The 21,238-nt window shown below is 42.1% G+C and overlaps 1 protein-coding gene across 1 annotated transcript in view; it reads right to left on the bottom strand.

Moving 5' to 3' along the window:
- Positions 1 to 21,238, bottom strand: part of LOC122797042 (histamine H3 receptor-like) — a 70,918-nt gene that overhangs the window by 30,829 nt on the left and 18,851 nt on the right. The window contains exon 3 of the mRNA XM_044065816.1: positions 17,540 to 18,127. Coding sequence (XP_043921751.1) covers positions 17,540 to 18,127 — 588 coding nt within the window. The remainder of the gene's footprint in view (positions 1 to 17,539; positions 18,128 to 21,238) is intronic.

Here is a 21,238-nt window from a genome sequence, read left to right as displayed (position 1 = left end):
AGATGTGCAGTAATCACAAAGCAAACAGGCCACATGCATATATGGAACCATAGTGGCCCTTACAATGGCATGCAGGTGACATTGTCTGTAAAAGGCCACCAATGATAGTGTCCCCACAGGGAACATGACTGCAAACACATAGCACAAAATGTTGTACAATACGATATATGTCCCAATGGTAGGCATTCTGTAGACATACCTACTGAGTTGTGTGATCAGATTGTTGTTGCAGATATGGTTGGGGGGAGACAGAGATGTGTATTAAAAACTATGATAACCTTGCTGTATGAGGTCCTCAGACCTGTTTCCATCTTTATGTCTTTCGGGCAAGATGTCCCGGGAGACACTGCCCATTTATACAGCAGAGGAGAATGATGTCATAATCGCACACCTGGTGCAGCACTACCAGATGTTGTTTGGTCGAACAGCCCATGAGCAGCAGGAGTGCACCACCCTGTGGAACGATCTTGTCCATAGGGTAAACGATGTCAGCCTGCATAATCACAGCTATGAACATGTCCGGCATCATTGCACAGACCTACTGCGCAATGCCTGTTGGCATGTTGCTGCAGTCAGGGGGGATCAGCTCAGCTTGCAATGGGGGCCCTTGCCATCCAGCCCCCCTGACACATGTTGAGGATCTCCTTGCCAGCCTCGGGGCACCTGCCTGCTCGCACACACAACACCTAGCAGAGAGCATAGTGAAGGTGGGTGCTATACACACAATGGCAGAGGAGTATGCAGGTAAGGCAATGGGGCAAATCAGTAGACCACTGTTGTGTATCCATCCACATCTGTACATTTAGATCATGCATATGTGAGATGACATGTATATAGTCTGTTGCTGCTTAGTAGTAATAAACAGATGTGCATAATCTGTAGTATTGTGGGCTTGTACTGTTAATGTACTGTAATGCTGCACCCACCCTGTACCAATGCCACAGCTGTGACTAATGACATCACATCTCTCACACACCTATGTAGGTCTCTCTGGTAAACCTCCAAGACAGCAGCCTGTAGCTGGTGAGTATGGTGTTTATTCAGGTTTGCCAATACACCGCTCATGTTATGGACATGGTATATTCCATTCACACATTTAACACACCTACCCATAATGCATTCTGTACATGTTCATGTATTGTTGCTCTTAACTGCATTGCATCACAGTGGTCACCATGATGGTGTGCATGAAGGGTATGTCAGACTCCTGCAATAGAACTAACATCCTGTCATTGCAAAATGTGTCCACAGAGATGTACATAATGGTGGGACAAATGGCCTACAGTGTGAAACATCCCCCTTATACAGTGCTACAACAGTGCATATACCAGCATTACAATGGCAACTGTTACATGTCTACACTACGGCATATTACAATACTGCAAACATGAGCAATGAGTGTGTAATATGGAATCCTATGTTAAGACAGCAAATATGGGGAATACATACCTTCAGAAACACTGGAAGCATTTGTGTGTGCACACACCAGATAAAATATAGTGGATGCAGTTGCTGAGGTACTGACCACATGCATTTGTCATGGAAATGTACCTTCCAGCAAGTACACGTTCCCAATGTCACACCAGGAAATGGTCTACTGTCCAAGACATTTGGCCATCAAATGTACTCACTTACCTGCAACAGAGGCAGCTGTGGCTTGCAAACATCTTACATGCCATGGCATGGACTCCATACCCAACAGGTAGCATCCAGGAGTTGGACATATAGCCATACCTCACCATTGCATATACCATGGCAAACAGTGCAGACAGTCATGTATGTGGCGAGGATGTATGGGACAGGAATAATGTAGGAAATAAACAGATGGCCATCCAAGACAGATGATGTCAGCTGTAGCAAACCGGTTATGCAGGCTGCCTAGTAACATGCCACAACACTGAGGGAGTTGCAGGAATGTCTAGCAAGTACTAGCTGTGCAGTACCCATATCAGCAATTGCCTGGACTTTGCAAACATGTGGCCCAAGGGTTAGAGTAATCAGATAGGACAGTTGTATCACAAGAAACATCAGCCAGGCCTCTCTACAGGTAGCATATGCTTAACAGAAAAGGTCCCCAAAAGGCATGTGTTGCAATGTGTATTGGTGTACCAAGACCACATTGGAAACCTACAGACAGTATCACGTAAGATACATGTGCCGCACAACCAACACCTCACCCCACCTCAGTCCCACCATCCCCATTTGTACCGTGCCAGTGTATACCTGTATGTTTGCCATTCATTAGCTGGGACTAGGCTGTTACACATGGTTCTCAGTGTTTAGGACACTGCAAACTGACACACATGTGTAGGCCATAGTTGTCAAGCATCTACAAAAAGGCTGAAGGTGGGGAGGGGGTGTCATCATGACACAACAGTGCATTGCAGCAGGAATCCAAAGGATGCTATGAATGGCTTTATCTGCACACAGTCAGGGTCAGGAACTGTGGCAGACATAACCCTGACTGCACGGCAATAGTGACGGCAGTGTGTGAACTCCAAGGGATGTGCACATGAGTTGACCTTGCAATCATGCAGAGTTGGGGGACATGTGTAGGGCAGACTGACCAAATACTGGTAAATGCAGATGGCCAATGTTAGTATACCCCTGCCAGGAATAGTGACTGCTGTAGTACACATAACAGTAGTGCAACAAACCATCATGATAAGGGCGTGCACACATATGCACCCACAAAGTGTATAGATCTCAGTCAGCATCAGCACAACTAACACATTTGTTTTGCACTGCATTTGATTGTACAGTACATATTTTACATATCAGGCTCATGTAATGTTAACATATGCAGTAATGTGGTCCCATGGCATATCAAGGAAGAGGGTATCACATCAATAAGGATGTGTACCCTCCCCATAGCCATGGTAAGGTTTGATGGTTGTCAGTGTAATTGTATTGTATTGGTCGTACATTTAGTGCTGTTGACATCTGTAAATCAGACATCAGGCATTCACAAATGACATCTGTCCACATATTATCCCAGCTATGTGTTGGACAAACACATAGGGGCTGTGAGCAGCAGACCAGACATACCTGACACAGTAATACACATTCTGCAATGGTGTGTACACCTGTGAGGTATGGTGCACAGTATATGGCAGGGTGCTGAACAGTTGCACAGCAATACTGTGTACATAGATATAGTGTTTTCCAGGGGAAGGGGCATCACCTATTAACACAGCCCATGCATCACATACATGTATACTGTTATTAGCATGGATTGACTATAGCTGCACTGCATGCTGTTGAGTACTATATCTTATGCATGTTGACAGATGGGTAATGGGAGGTTTGTGTGTAATATATTTGTGCAACCCCACCTGTTAGAGTGTGTGTGAGGGTGGGGGGGTTATTTTGTCTGTAAGTGCAATCTGGTGGGGTGGAGGGGGGTTGATGTATGTAGGATGTGTGTGTGTATGTGTGCGTGTGTTTGTGTGTATGTGTCCATGTATGCACATGTGTGATTGTGGGGTTGTTCCTACTTCTCGACTTCCCTTTGAAATCTTGCAGTACATGGACATGGACTGACACATGAGACAGCAGGAATACTTGTCTGATATGTAATCTGAGAACAGCTGATAGTATAATAAGGTATGTAGCATTGAACATGCATTGGGAGGGAAACTAGACAGCAGGTATACTGTTATAATTGCAATCAGCAGAAAGGTGAAAGAATACCCACATATACAGCAACAGATCTTGCATCTACTGAGCAAAAGTTATGTATGACACTCCAGTCCATGACTTTATTGAGTGACTGCAGTAGTCCCTAACATATGGGGGCAATGCTTACGATGTCTACTGGATGACAGCAGTCAGTCCTTGTAAAACGGACTCTAATCAAGTCAAAGAGGTAATGGAGTAAAGGTCATGTTTTGTGATCACTTATCTAGGCAATTAGAAGAATGACACATTAATTATTGGTATTAATGAGTGTAAGTTTCCAAGTGTGATGCAGGATGGGGAACTTAAGAGAATAAACTTGGCAGAGTCTGTAAACTCAGGGATAGGTAGGTATTCTGGTGGAATGTCATGGAGTGTGTGTGTGTGTGTGTGTGTGTGTGTGTGTGTGTGTGTGTGTGTGTGTGTGTGTGTGTGTGTGTGCGTGCGTGCGTGTGTGTGTGTGTATGTATGTGTGTACTGTTGAGCAATGATGTACAGGTCTTAAAGTGCATTTCTTGTTTCCCATCACAGGTGGTGAGGTGGGTCAGGGTCCCTCCTGCAAGCAATCTGCTGCAGAAGGCTGGTCTTTCAGCTGTAAGTGACAACATCCATAATCTTGCAGGTGCCATCTGTTATTTTACAGAGGTCATGGATAGAAGGTGGGCTGAGATGGTGGGAATCCTCAACAATGGATTGTCCATGCTAGAGCATGTAGTGGGAGTGGTGTAACAGCCAATGGACATAGGACAGCAACACCAACATCCGGAGGTCGACATGGATGTGCAAGGACACCAAGCTGCTCCTGTAGTGGCAGTACCAGCCCCAGCACTGCAGGGGGGGTGCTGTCCACACCACACCACAGCAGGCCACAGGCACATGACCCTGGCCAGTTCCAGGAGGGACTTGGTTCCAGCGGACATATGTCATCATCAGGGGAAAGTAGTATATTGAGGCTTGTACCTGGACGTGCCCATGGAATCCCTGGCAGACACAGTTCTCATGTCTGTGGCCAGAGGTGGTAAACTGCACACCCTGCCAGGTATGGTTTGCAGCTGTTCAACAAACACCTGAATAGGGCAGCCACATGGCAGACCTGTGTGCATGCATACTCACACACAATACAAACACACCTAGGGCAACCCCATCCCTACACACACCATATCACCATGTCCATATCAGTAATTAAAACTCCTCACTCACACACATGGTGTCAAACATATGGCCCAACCTAGGTCTCTGGCAAAATAACAACACATCCTATGAATATGATGATACCTGTGCCACATCCCTGTCATCCATAACATTGATGCAGGGACAGGCTAATATGGTTCTGATGCACATGGTGACTGTGCTACAGTGTACCAGTGTACTGCTGTGTAACATGTTGTCAGCAGTAACATTTAATGCTTACATGTAAGGTAGAGTAGCTGTCCAGTCATGATGCATTATAGCTGTTATTAACACTGAGTGATTGCGGTCTCCATAATGTTATGCATTTGTGTTGTAGGTGTCCATGTGTCAGCAGGAGGATGGTCTGCTGTCATATCTCACAAGCGGTATAGCACTGTGGTGACACCTTGGTTGTGCCATATCCTGGGTACAGGTGAACACATGTCACAGGTCTATATAACAGTTACTGCCTGTGCCACATGGCCGATAGTTCTGGGGGTGGTGTATACAGGTAAGTGCATGGTAGCTGCTATTAGCAGCCCTTCTACAGTGGACAATGGTAGTTGTACTGGGTGGTACACACCACATGTTTGTGTATAACACACACAGAGGCTTAGGTGTTGATGCACTACACAGAGAATACTGTAGACATGGATGTACATACCTGTGCAAGGAACCCATTGTAGCCTATGTGCTCCCACCAAGCCAAACTACACAGAACAACACATTGTGGAATAAGCAGTCCACTAGTTTAATGTCATTGACGATGGTACCAGCAGGGTATATATCCCCTTCCCCCATTGTAATGCAATCCTCAACATGGTAAACATATGTGTGCTGGTGTGGGTGGTACACCCCTACACCTTGGAGGGTGAGAGGTGCTGTAGAACCACAGATAGTGTGATAGACAAATACCTAACCTGTTAACATGAACTGTACAGTATTACGGCCAGCAACACGGGGGGGGGTACACTCTACAGTAACTGCAATGATGTTGGCTGTGTCTACAACAGCCACATCCAGCTATATAGACCAATCCCAGTATTACTGCACACCTATACAGTGGGGAAGAGGCCATTTACACAGCTAACAGTAGTTGTGATGGCATGTATGTCCACAGGATGATACCTGTTACATGTGTTAGCATATACCACACAGTTATTGGGCAGATGACCCCCTGGGACATGTATATTCTGCAACCTGAAGTAGATCCCTCCACATACACACACACTCTGACTTAGTAACACTGGAACTAGACCCCTACCTCGTTATGTAGTGCTAGTGATGTGTGTGGGTTTAATTGCACACACCACACAGCTGTTAGGATGAGGTGTGTTCCAGGTTATATGTTACATGCAGATCATCCCCAGGCATGTACAGTATGGTAATGGGGGAGGTGATGGTTGTATATGGACAATACATAGTGTGACATACCGCCATATACACATTGACAAACCCGTAACAGTCAGACACACATCTGAGAGACCTGGGCCTATCAGTGCTAACTACCTTGTCAGTGTGTCCATTGTGTTACAGGTAGGTTGCACACAAAACATGCATAACTGGGCTGGATAGTGTTATTAGTTACCTGTATGGTTGATGGTGACAGTGGTACATGGGACATGTACCGGGGTACCATGGTATAATGACAGTATAACCAGCATTCACACCCACAGTGGATATTTTAGACACTGGAACCCATGATGACACTCTGACATACCCACCATCACACATTTTCCAGGACAGCAATATGACCCCTTGTCCATCCCAAGAGTGCTACTACAGGGATATGCATCTGATGCACATGCCACAGGTATAGTAGGGTGATGCATTGTCATGCCTCTCCTATGGGCAGCAACATCACTATCCCTAATACTGTGTAGCAATGTGTATTGCAATAGGAGTATGTGGCCTTGGAATGCTGTACCTTACATATATACACACATGCACACATACACACACTTGCCAGAAGTCAGTGAGTATCCTATGCCTATCAACCCATTTGTATACCAGTGTTGCGCTGGTACTGCAAGGCCCAGGTAGCCCTTAGGGAGAGGAGTGTAACAAGGTACATGTAATGTCCTGTACAGCAGCAGCCACATCTAACTATGGCAATGGGTGGTGCAGTGGGTGTGAAGGGCTGCAGGGTATTCCCAACTGCAGGTCTACAAACACACACTGATATTCTCAGTAATGCACACGTACACATTTGTCAGTAATGGGGTGCTTTGGTGCAGGTGTTCATAGGTGTGTACCAGGCTATTGTCCATGGAGAGATGGGAAGTGTAGGGGATGTGTGTACAGTGGTATCATGCCACCTGCATGTGCCAGCAGGCCATCTATCAACAGACACCACTTTGGTGACCCTCAGGGTGAGAGTGACATGCATCAGCCAATCTTCTGGGTGTCTCCTGCAGAGGGCCGGTGAGGTGCTGCATTTGACATGCATGCAACATGTATTACATAACATGGCTAGTGTCTGTCTTGGAGACCTTTACCCAAGCATGTTCTGTTGACTGTGGTAGTATAGTTGAGGTATCCATGGCATGTGGTGTGTACAGGGTGTTGAGTCCTATTTGTAGCATTTATAACACAGCTGGGCAGATATGCCAGTGTCAGTCAAGCATAGATTGCCTGTACATATCCAAGATGAATACCTGACATCTGCACATCTGTACAGGGACTGACAGACATCAGCTCATCAACTAGCTATGTATTAGAATGAATGTCTTGACAGATAGACGTCTGACACCGATAGGTATGCTATTACTATGTGATGGTAGCACTCACTGACATGTGCAATGCACACAGTAGTCTACAGTTATTTTCCACATGTCAGATCATTATCAAGTAGGAAATATATCATGAGACACAGCTCATGCACCAGGAACATGACGGTGAGAACTCAGAGTCCATCTTTGCATGCAGGGGAGTTTGTTTCCAGTACTGCAATTAGCAATCTACTCTTACTTGGGAAATCACTGTCAACAGTAGTAACATAATGATACACTACATGCCAGTGTGACTGCATATAACCTGGGATACTACCCTTGTATGTAACACATTCACATGGATAAGAGTGTTGTACAAGCCATATATACTCAGCAGGCTTGCCAAAGTAAGGCAATGGAAGTTGCAGTGACTGTGAATGTCCTCAAAAGCATTGATCCCTACACAGACAAACACACACACAAAGTTTTACAGTTGCCATGTCTGGGATTAGAACTGCTATCAAACTAGTACATCACACTACTGCATTAGGCAGTTATAGCATGCACCACAGAGATTACTGGGCTACCCCTTCCCCAAAAGTGCCTTGCCAAGGTTGGGCTATGGAAAGTGTGGGTCATAGGTTCAAAGGTTAATAGGTTGATACTAGGCTATTGGCCCTAGGCCCTATACATGCCTAGCCATGACAATTCCCTGGCTATGTCTTCCCACAATATTTACTTCCCTGGACCCCTGTCTAGCAGGGCAACTGACATGATCCCTGGGGTCAATTTCCTATCTCCCATCCAACTGTCCAGGTTCCTTTTGAAGATGGCCAAAGAAGCACTCCGCTTGACATGTATGGGCAGTCTATTCCTGAGTCTGGGGAATCTCTGGGTCAGGAACACATCCCTCCAGCATGTATTGTTCATTGTGATGACAAGGTTTGGATCCCTGGAGCATGTGGTTATGAGGGTTTGGAATTCTTTAAGTGTAGCATGTCCAACAGCTGTGGGTTTGACATGGCATTGTATGTTAAGCAGTGATTGCCTCTGAGTACATGATATGTGACAGAGTATAGTCGGATGATTTACAGACAGTCAGCTTAGGGCATCTGGTTGAGACCTGTGATTCTTTTAGTGAGGTATGTCTGCAGCCTTTCTAGTAGTTGCAGATGTCTTGTGAGGTACATACATAACGGGCCATTGTAGTCTGTACTGGGTCTACTGAGAGATGACTACAGTGGGACAATGGCCTCCTTTTTCCTGGATGTGAAGCCCTTAGTGATGAGGTGTGCCACATAGGTGGATTTCCTGACTGTTGTGGGAATGTGGTTATCAAATGTGAGACCACTGTCCACTAGTGTCCCTATGTTTCTTATCATACTTTAGGTGTTTAGTGTGCTGCCACCTATGTGATACTTCACAAATGGGATAACTATACATTTCTTGGCATTGATCTTAAGGCCATGGCTCAGGCACCAAGCATCGCTTTCTGTAAGGCCTTTTTGTAGAATATCCACATCATGTGGGGATTCAATATTGGCTGCCAGCGTGCAGTCAACTGTGACCTTTGTTTGCCAGAGCCCCTTAGAGTTGGACTGTACTTCAGAGCAGTAGATGCCAAACAAGGGCAGTGTTAGGACTGAACCCTGAGCTACTCCAACTGTCACTTGTCTGGGGCTGTAGTTGGTGCCACCTACAGCTAGAGTGTGGGTTCTGTCAGTACAACAGTTGGCAGCCCATCGGGTGACATTGGGAATAATGACCAGCTTGATACATTTATGTATGATTTCAGACTGGGGGATGGTGTAGAAGGCCTTGGCAATGTCTGGATAGGCTGTCCACTGCTCTGGAGACTGATTCAAATTTGTCAATCAGGTTGAGGTGACATGATCAGCCCTTCACAAACCCAACCAGGTTGGGGTCCAGTGTTTGCAGGTTGCCAATGTCTTTGTTTTAATTTCCATGATAATACATTCCATGGTTTTGCAGATCAGGCATGTAATACTGCTGGGGCTGTAGTTCCCAGGATCCAAGGTGGATCCCCCCTTGTGGACTGGGATAACTGTCGCTGTGTGCCATACATTGGTCACAAAGCCTTAGGTGTGACTGAGATTCATTTTGTAGATCATAAAGTACACAGCCCAGGATGTTGACTTGTCCCATGGCTGCTGTTGTCTTAGCCCTGGAGAGTGTGTTTTTTACCTGTGTGGTCATTTTTAATGGAATCTGGCAATCCTTCAGTGTTGAGAAGGCCCTTTCGGGGGTGGGGGGTGCAGTTGGCAATGAATCGATCTGCCAGGATATTGGCAATATCCTTGGGAGCAGTATATTTAATACCATCCTGTTGTAGCTCAGAGCAGATCTGAGCATTGCCATTTAGATTCCTGACATAGCTGTGGAACAGCTTGCAGTTGTATTTGGCATCTTTGGCTATATTATGTTCATAACTAGTTTTGGTGGATGTTATGAGGTATCTCAGCTTCTTACTTTGGTTGGCAAAGGAGTATTTTGCATCTTGAAAATTCCCCCATTTCTTCAACCGTTTCTTTCTCTTGTTGTACAGTATGTTTATGGTAGGGGGCCACCACATCGGCTTCCTTTTCTTGGTGGGGAGCATCTTGGTTCTATATCGGATGGCACTATTCATGCATGAGTGGATGTGCTCATAAAGTGCCTTCATGTAGGATTCAGCAGTCATCCTATCAGTTCCCATCTGCATGGGTGTCATGACATTAGTCATGTTTGACATGTGTAGCATGACATTGGCTTTGGAGATGTGTGTTATGGAGGTTTCCTTACTGGGGTGTGGGGAGGGATGTGGACGTTAATTAGCTTATGGGCAAACCTGACTATTGATGGGGTGACCATAGGTGTTGAACATTGATTTCCCATGTTGGTAATGACCAGGTCTAGGATATTTGAGCCCCCTGGTACTATGGGTTACTTGATCCAGGGCATTGGGAATTATGACTTCCAAGAACTGTTGAGCACACGTGGTACACAAGTACTTTTCCCAGTTAATGGCAGGGTAGTGTAAGTCACCCAGTATTAGGGTGTTTGGTTGTATCATAATACTTCCCAGTATGTTTCAAAAGATGAAGTGGGAATCTTGGGGCATGGTGGGGGATCTGTAGCAAGCTATACAATTTGGATGGCAGTCTGACCTACTGTTAGTTGAACCAGGGGTATTTCAGATGCATTCTGTTGGGCAAGTTGCCTGGTGGCATGAATATCCTTGGTGAATATGGACACTCCTGCACATTTATTGTTTTGTTCCTGGTTTGGTGGGTGACAGGTGTGGTGAGAGCTGTACCTGGTATTGCAGGGGTGCTCTCTGGAGCCTTGGATCAGGTCTCTGTTACTGCACGGAAATCAATGTTCTCCATGTTTACGAGTGCCTAGTGACTGTGAATATCCCCCAAAACATTGATACCTACACACACAGACACACACACACACACACACACACACACACACACACACACACACACACACACACACACACACACAAAACGAAACACACAGAGTTTCACAGTTGCCATGTCTGAGATTAGAACTCCTAGCTAACTAGTACATCACACTACAGGATTTCACAGTTATAGGAAGTGCCACAGAGCTTACTGGGTTACTCTTTCACCAAAGGTGTATTTCAAAGTGACTGACAGCAGCAGCCCTGCCAAAGTAGGGCATTTGAAATTGTAGTGAGTGTGAATGGCCTCAAAAGCATTGATCCCTACACAAATAAACTCACACACACAAAGGTCTACAGGTGGCATGTCTGGGTATAGAACTCCTACCTAACTAGTACATCACACTACAGCATTATGCATTCATACGATGTGCCATGGATCTTACTGGGCTACTCTTTGCCCAAAGGAGTATTTCAAAGTGAATGACATCAGCAGCCCTGCCAATTTGGAGCATTTGAAATTGTAGTGAGTCTGAACAGCCTCTCCACACACACAAAGGACTACAGTTGCCATGTCTGGGTATAAAACTCGTATCTAACTAGTACATCACACTACAGCATTACGCAGTTATAGGATGTGCCACAGAGCTTACTGGGCTACTTCTTCCCCAAACGTGTATTTCAAAGTGAATGACATCAGCAGCCCTGCCAAGGTAGGGCATTTGAAGGGGTCATATTTCTGGACATACCCCTTCACATTGTGGTTTATGAGCAGGTTTGTAGCCACCCATTCCTGTGTTTGCAGGCAGGGATAGTATGTACACACAGCTGGGTTTCAGACTTCATACACTCCATGTCATCCATGCTCCTACCCCTCCTATTATTGTATCCTCTTCCAAGCATTATGCAAACATTATCTGATAAGTTCCCTATAGTTATTACCTCATCCCAGCAGTAATTTGGAGTTGGTCCACAGTTCATGCAGTAGGACATGGTGGACATGTTACTGGGATTTGTCCACATGGGCTTGTATTTGAGTTCTGTGGACTGTGTTATGTTCTTTCTTGGGAGTCCATGACATAACATACATTGGCAGTACATGTAAGACACAGGCCTTTGGGTGAGGACTGTAGGCCATTTGGTAGGGATGCAGGCCAGCTGTAGCAGGCTGTTGCATTGTGTCACTCCTACAGTCCCAGACTGTAAGACACTATATTCCCCTAGGATGACAGGATAGGTGTGCAAGGTGTTAATGCCAATACTTTCTTTCATTATTGATCCAGTAGTGTGGATGGTGGCAGGGTGCTGCTTACAGCTAGGGTCACACCTGCATGGGACACCTGTTCTGCATGCTGCATTCTTTGGCTATTGCCATACAGAGGTGGGGTTATATTGTCCTCATTCCCAACAGCAGGGATAAAACCAGAAAGGTACCTGTGGGTGACAGTGGGGTGAGTTGGGTGCATGTGTGCTATGTACACTACGTGCATCTGACTCACAAATATCCATGGGGAATTCCACTTATGCTGGGTTGTGCAGGGACATCTGCAGTTTCTCAATACTTCATACCTTTGACCTTTGTGGTCTGCCAGTGTTTGGCCAGATGACATCGGTATTCCATACTACAAACCCAACTAATATGCTGCTAACCTGTATGTACAATTCCAAAGGTGTGTCCATTTGACAGTTACATATTATACACTGTCTGTCTGGGGTACTTCCACCTATGTACTGTTTGTCTGTCTGGGCTCACATTCATGCCATGTCCATCTTTCAGATGGTGACAGATATTATTTCCAAACATTTACTATGGCTTACTGCTAGAATGTGTTTTGCTGGGATGCATTGTTTTTGACACTGCAGTTGTGAGAACTTGGCCCTGTCATTGGCAGTACTGCCAGTGACCACTAGGACAAACCTCACCATTCCTTCATACTGACCACTCTCACACAATATACAACACACACCAACATAACACACGCAGCCCTACATACTGTACACATGCAACAATCTATCCTGCTACTTTGGCTGGCTCAGGTAATCTATGTTCCACTGTTATAATACCTACACATACATGTTACTACATTTCTACATAGGGTTGGGGGGCACACCTGACACTTGTACACATTTACTATGACTGTGCTGGTATTTCAGGTACTCCATTTCATTCTGTATTCTGACCTATCATGCTGACTAGAGGCATATCAGTGTACTACAGGTCTTAGGTTTGATTGACCCACATTTCAGTTTCAGACTTCTTACCCTTCAGAACTAACATCCCACTGCCTGACCTGTTGTAGTCTATCTGTGTAGGTCTGGAGGCTGGATGTTCCCTATATCCATCAATCAGAGGCCTTAGCACAGCCTTTGTTTGTGTTTGTTTATGCCTGTTCTGCTGGCTGAGATTGTTGTTGGATATGTGAGCCTCCCTGACTGGCATGTGTGTGTCCTATGGACGCACATGTGGCCCACCACATTTCCTCCAGTGAGTTCTGTCACCTTGTCTGATACTGGCTACTAAGGTGATACCAGTATTTCTTACAGATTTCATGCTGCCACTATAGGTGTCTACTATCTGCTGGCATCCCATTCAGCCACCTGATTCCCTTGCATGCTCACATCCATACCATAGATACAAATAACAAAACATACTACTCCATTTGGCAAATGATAGGGAGAGTGAATTACCTTGTGGCTGTGCCAGTATTGAGGTCAGTGCTGGAGGGCTGACTATGTTGTATGCACATAGTACACTACCTATACATGGTTAAGCACAGGTAGCATCATGTTTGGCATCCCTTTTACTGTATGTGTGAGTCAGAGAGAGGTGTCATTTCTTGGGTTCCTACCATGTCAGTGTATGTGCTATGTGTTGCCTCTTTGCCATGGCCTGGGCATACTGGGCATACCTCCTTCTGCCTACTGGGGCAGGCTCAGGTTGTTCCTCCTCCGAGTCACTCTGTGTCTGTGCAGGCCTTGTCAATGGTGGGGGGGGGGGCTGTGTGGCCCTGTCTCATGCTGCTCCTGCTTCAGCTGTTTCCACAGGATCATATTGTGTAGCATGGCACATACGATGACAATTTGGGTACCTGTAGCTGGTGAGTACTGCAAGGCTCCACTGGATATGTCCAGGCACCTGAACCGTGACTTGAGCATCCCAAACACATGCTCTATTATGATTCTGGTCTGTGCGTGTGCCTCATTATGGAGTTCTTGTTCAGGTGTGTGTGCATTTCTGATGGGTGTCATCAGACACGGCTCCAGTGCATAACCAGCATCCCCCACTAGGTGGCCATAAGGGATGTCCCCATTGGGAAATCTCTGGTACAGTTGCATTATATGCCAGATGTGGGAGTCGTGATAGCTTCCAGAGAAGCAAGCACACACATTCATTATAATGTCCTGGGCATCACACATGACCTGGAAGTTGATGGAGGGGAAGCCCTTGTGGTTGATGTAGACCCTACCCCGCTCACCGGGTGGTGCTTTGATGCATATGTGCCTGCAGTCTATAGCACCCACTACCTCAGGGTATTCTGCTATTTGGTGGAAGAGACACATATTGCTGGTCAACTCCTCATGGCTGTTGTGGAAATATACATGCTCACCAGCATGGGCTGACATGGCATCCAGGAACTGGTGGAGTACCCTGGATGCTGATGCCTGTGAGAATCCCGATGATATCCCCAGTTGGCCTTTGGAAGGTACCTGTGGATAGTATTCTTAGGTCTACACATACCTTGATATCCAGTGGGATGGGTTTCCCTCTGTTGGTTCTGTGTGTGAGGTGTGGCCGGCACAGCTCAACAACTTGCTGTAGGAGGTCCCTGTCCACCCTATAGTACTCCACTATCTCCAGCTCACGTAGCCCCTGGTAGGTTGCCCTGGGTCTGCACACTCTTCTCCTTCTCCTCACTGTGGTTTGATCATCAGCATTTTCATCCTCACCACCCTCAGCCTCTTCCACATGTTGATTTATGATAGCTGCTGCAGCCCCTATCATTTTGTTGCCTTTGTTTGGTGAAATTTCGCTGCTAGTGTACACCAGTGATGTAGAGTTTGTGGGAAAAACCGGAAGGAAAGATGTTTGCATAGTTTATAGTGGTGTGCCAGGCTGGGCTGCTGCCTGTGTAATTGGCTGATTCTGATACATTTCACCTGCCAGCTATGATAGTTCTCCTTGATTACCTTCCTACTGCTGTTTTCCCTTCCCATTGCCTTACTTTTTAAGCCCAGGGGCATGCTGTGCAAACACAGTGCTCAAACGTGGATAGAGTTGTTATTTCTTGGTTTACTTTTTCTTTTTCCTTTAAAACATGGTGCGTGGCAACACACCCACATAGGCAATGTAAAGAGTGCTTGGCAGCTTCAGACACACCCTCTGCTAAACTAAGAGCAAACCCAAGCCACAGGGCTCCAATAAGCTTTCAGTATGCCTGACACGCACCTCTATGATGTCAGATAGCTCTTAGGCTTGCACCATGGTCTTCCTACACCTACACGGTTGGGTGCAGGGTAGCCATGAGGGGAAATTTGTGATTCAGTATCATTCCCCTCATTTGCATAGGATTGCCTGCTAAAGCCTAGTTACAAGTCTGACACTGAACCTTCCCCCTTAGCAACCATTATTTACTGGCCATGTTGTTTTCTGCATGCCATTGAATATAATGGCAAAATTGTTATTTTGCATAGAATGCTTATTTCAAGTTTTTTTTTATTTTCAGGCCGATCCCGTTTGCGCGCCGCTGCCCTACATTTAAACAGCCGAGATCGGCCAAAAAAAAAGTTTTTTTTTTTTTTTTATTTTTGCAACTGTTTTCCATGCCAATGGCCATATATTTGACCATTGACATGCTTTACAAGTTATATACACCTTTTATTTGGAGCAGTCATGGCTCCAGTTTGTAGTTTGCAGAAATGTACTTGGTTACTAACCAAATACATTTCTGCAGATTACACTAGTCCTGCACTGCCGGCTGCCAGCTTCCTGGATGACAATTTCACCACATTTGCATGTTTTTCACTTTCAAATTGGGTAATTTGCATACAGGAGCTGTGTCTGTGCAGGTATAGTGCAGGATCACTCGTGAATGTCCCGGGATCTTGTTCCTGGATCTCTCGGCAGCCATGTTGCCTCCAGCAGCTCCTGCACTATTCCTGCACGCTGTGCAGAGCTTGCTGAATCCCAGGGCATTTTATATCACAGAGAAAATGCAAACCTAGCTTGGTATAAGTTTATGGAAAGATAAATGTTAAATCAACTAAGAAAGTAACATAGGTATATAATATATCAAAGGTAAGTTGTTTAATTATACAAGCCATAATGGAATGCATATTTACAGGAACTCATAACTTTTAAGAATCCACCTTAAAAGAATACACAAAATTATTATCGTAATTAAATGAGATAATTTATACAGGTGGTAAAAATAAATCTATTTTATCCTGTTTATATAAAATATAATAAGAGAACAAGATTTATTTTCAGAAAATGATTATGTGACACAAATATGTGAAATGGAAAAAAAATGAGATTTTATTTTTAAAAAAGGATCTATTAAGTCTACTACATATGTTGAAGAACACATTCATATAATTTCCTAAATAGAACAGTTGATACTCCGCACAAAATAGCTGGGATTACAAAAGATGTAAATAATTGTATATTTTAGAGATGTGACAAAAATGTAAGTATAGATTGGGAAGATATGTTTGATGAATATCAAAGACTTGTAAGCAATTAAGTGCAAATGCAAGCATTTGGCTAAGCAGTATGGACAGACAATTTTAAGTTAAAAAAACAAGATTTTATATACTATTCCAATACCATCAGATATTGGAATATTGGGTATAAATGCTAATAATTGCTCCCTTTTTGGACAGCATTAGCCACAACAAGAAAAAAAAAACAGAAAGAAGAAACTGGTTTAAAATACATCTCTTAAATTTACAGAATTTATATTGACCCTTCACAAACTCATGATAGAGAATCTGGAATAATAAACTGTCAAAAACAATCAAACTTAAAATTTTCTGGCCAAAAATAACATTGATTTTGTAAATGGCATCACATCAAATGAATGAAAGATTTTATGCTTTATCTAGAAGGAATACTATATGCAAACAATGTGTATATTATAATAGATGTTTAGTGGTTAAATAATCAAATGATTTTATGTAAAAAGTGGTTATATTATAATGTTATACAGTAATTGGAAAATCTACCATAATTGTACCATGAAATTACTATGTATGTATGTAGAATGTTTGCCTTTCTGTTTTTGAATTATTTTTTGATGCTGCAACCAATAAAAATCTTAGAAAAAGAAAAATGTATTAAACAATTCATCACTAAAACCACAGCACATTATTTAAGACAAAGTATTTTTAAAAATGTTCTTCGAAAACTGCTATGACACAGAGGGTATAAAACTGGATTGATGAGGGAGTTTAACCAAACAAGCCATGTTGTAATATCGCTCCAGTAATCTAAATCTTCATCTGGCCATATTGAATATACAGTAGTAAACAGTGTATAAGGAGCCCAACAAATGCCAAAAACACATACAAGTACAGCAAGGGACTTTGCAATTTTTCTGTCTTTGGACAGTTTATTTGCAACATTTTGAGATAATGTTTTTTCCACATTTCCTGTTGTTGAGATGGCTTTATTATGATTTTGGTTTTCACATCTGTTTCCTTTAACATCCATTGTATTTTGTCCAGGGCTCTTGAAAATAATTGATTCTTGTGAGACCGACAATACACAAGAAGGATTTTCTTTTATGAAAGCAATGGATGACTTTTTAGGAAATATACATTTTGTAATTTTTGCATTTTTTGATGTTGTTTCTTTAATCTTTTTTAGTTTGACCTGTTTAATTTTGCTTCTCTTTCTGATGTTCCAGTAGATGGATATGTTAAAATAAGTTACACTGCAGAATGGCATGAGAAAATTACACAACATAAAGCATGCTATAAAATACCAACTAAAGTCAAATTCTGCATAGCACTGTCCTTCAGGTAAAATTCTTTCATTTACAACAAAGTCCCAGAAAATAATTGCTGGACCATAGACAAGGAATGCAAACAACCATATAAGAGCAATCTTAGCAATGGCCATGCTAATTTTTTCTTGCTCAGCTCGATATGCAACCTAATGGAAAAACAAATAAAAATACATTGTTTGTGTCAAAAAATTAAAAATAGAGCATCGCATCAATATGACAAAACAATGCCGAAATAAGAACAAATGAATAACACTGGTAGTTTTATAATGTTTTGGTGATTGCATCAGTAATGAATTTTTAATTCACAACACTTGTGCATTTTAAATACAATTTGTACAGCAGTGTGAAGACTGTAGAGTCAGTATGTAATTAAGTACTTTTAAACTCAATCCTCATACCATCATGAAGTCAGTATATAATGCTGTCATTGAATGCCATTCTGATCTGTTATTTTTTTTGTCGGTATCTCATGGTTTTATAAGGGTCATTTTGGTCTAATACTTATCAATGAACAATTAAATAAATGAATTAATTAAATAAAGAAAAACTCCCAGAACATTCTAATACATCCAGCTTTGGAGGAAACATCAGGTGTACTCCACTTGCATGAAACCACTTTAAAAGTAGACTATGCCTATAGTATAGTCATAATAAGCAGATTACAAGAAGGAAGCATGATAAAAACATATAGACATGAGATAGTCCATGTGACTAATGATAACTACAAGAATTATCCGAAACTATGTTCCAGAAAGCTATTAATACTGGACACATAGCCAAAGTGTAAATCAAATGAAGTATACATGCCACATAACCTATTGTGTAGGAATCAATGTCAGTAAAACAACACAGAGCAGAAGAGAAATTATGAAAACATTTCCAAAAATCAATTGACATTGTATTCAACTGAAGATATGGATTTATCAAAAGTATAGTTAAAATCTGGAGTGCATGGTTCCTTTTTTAAACTTCAGTATATATTGCTAAGTATTTCTCAATGGGATGGTGTGGCTGTTTGTTTTGCATTCATCCCACAGATGTGTGCTGCTTCATGAATAAAGAACAGATATGCAGGCATGTTTTATGAACATGCATTGAGAAGAAACTATGATTTTATTATGTTGTTAGGGTGTTTTTTGATTGTTTGATACGTTGATTAATCCGAACTACATAAATATACCTTTAATAACCAGGTGGGACATATGGTCCATGGACTGTTTTCTCCAATATCCTGGGTCAAAATGTATGATGTACTGAAGTTTTAAAATAAGGAGTCAATATGGAGGTTATACAGCTTCAAGTGCATGGAAGATAGTTTATAATGACAATGTAGAATGCAACAGAATATACATCTTTTGGAATATGTGTGGCACAAGATATTATTGCATGTTTAAAGACTACAGGAGTTTCATAAGTGTTGATGGATGAAAAGTGACAGTTTCACATGTATGAGCTTATTTTGTATTTAAATATTATGAAGCTGGCATACTTCTATGTAAAAGGGAATTTACAAATACAAGCTTATAAATGGTGAGCATCTTGAAGATGTTGCATTAGTGGGATGTCCCAATATGTTAATAAATCTGATTGTAAATAAATTATAGTAATTTTTAGTATATGTTACATTCAAAGTATTTGTTATATGAATTGCTATGAGTTGGTGCTAGAGAATGAAGTCCGAAAATCAGTGGACTGGCTAATGCAGTGAGAACTCTGGTATCACTCATAGGTTGCTCATTTTGTGAAACATCCGTGGAATTATGTCACAAAGGATTAGTGACTTTTAATGATTCTCAATGAATTTCACAATCAGTATAAAGCTCTATGGCTAATTGGAAGAAAAAATAGTTAGATGGAATGAGGTATGCTTGTCATCTGAGAAGAAGAATATTATTAGATAATTTCTTAGGGAGAGATGGAAAGGAAGACATTGTAAGCAATCAAAAATGGTGCCCTCAGTATAGAACATTGTGAGCAATTTTACAAAGAATGCTTATAACTTTAATATCTTTTAGAAGTTATTTAGTATTAGTCATGGAGGTACACAGATTTTTTATTACATTCTTATGAAGTGGCATATCAGAATATATTTTTGTTACATAATTTGTTTTGCAGGGTTAGTAATATTATTTTGCAATACATTTTTTGAGATTTGGGTAGCTTTGGGCACAGTTAGGATGATATGTACAGAAGATTAATGTTGGTTCTAGCCTGAACTAATGTGACCCAGAAAGAGTCTGTGAAATGCAGTAATTAGGGGGATGTTTTTTATTCTAATGTCCTCAGAGTTGTGAAGAACATGAGTTTACTTTATTATTAATGATAGTGAGTTACTTGTGAGTACCATTGACTGATATTATTTTCGATCTGACGGAGTAGAGAAAAAGACTGGATCTTGTGAAATAGCTACTTTTTAAGAAAAATCTGTAACCTGCATACAAGATTATGTTCAGTTATGTAAGACTAGTGATAAGAATTTATAAAATGGGTAAACAAAAGAGGGCCAATTACTCTGTATTCAGGGAGTGAGACAGAGTACTATCTTGTACAGATTGACAGCAAATGTTCTTTTCTAATTTATGATCAATATAAGTCTACTCTTGAATAGTCCACCTATATAATATATATTCATGTATAATAAACTTTCCATCTCAACACATTTTTGTCATTGCTTCTATGAATGTACTCATTTGCTAAATTCTTCACTTATATATTCCTCTATCACTCCATTATTGAATTACAATATTAACCATTTTTTTCTATTTTGAAATTGGTCCATTAGGGTCAATGATCTACCATGGTTATCAAATTTATAAATAAATTCATAGTTGTTTGCAGTCTCAGAGATTCCTGCTATTAGATGTTTTCTTATTAGTAGTGGAAGGTTTTCACTGTCAAATGCATTTCCCTTTGTATTTCACTGTCTCTATGAATGAGATTTGTACATTTATAATTTTGAACCATACTGGAGAAGGAACACACATTTTGAAGACATCATCAATAATCCACTAATCATTTATGCAATAAAGCAGTTATCTGCAAACACTACTTTCAAAAGGTGTCTTAGTTGTAATGAGTCTATAGACCAGTTGACTTAACTGTTTAACAATTGTACATAAATAAAAAATGCATCTGTAATTGTGAGTGGAGAGTTTGGTTTGAGGTTCTTAAACTTCATCAGCTTTTTGATTTTTTTTAAATGTTATAATTATCCATGATTTTCTGACATTACAGATTATGGTACTAGTAAGATAGTT

The sequence above is a fragment of the Protopterus annectens genome, chromosome 3.part0 (genome assembly GCF_019279795.1).
Source record: "Protopterus annectens isolate FY-2018-M chromosome 3.part0, PAN1.0, whole genome shotgun sequence".
In the NCBI taxonomy this organism is placed as follows: Eukaryota; Metazoa; Chordata; order Ceratodontiformes; family Protopteridae; genus Protopterus; species Protopterus annectens.
Note: the sequence above shows the minus strand (reverse complement) of the source record. Positions and strands in the feature narration are given on the sequence as shown.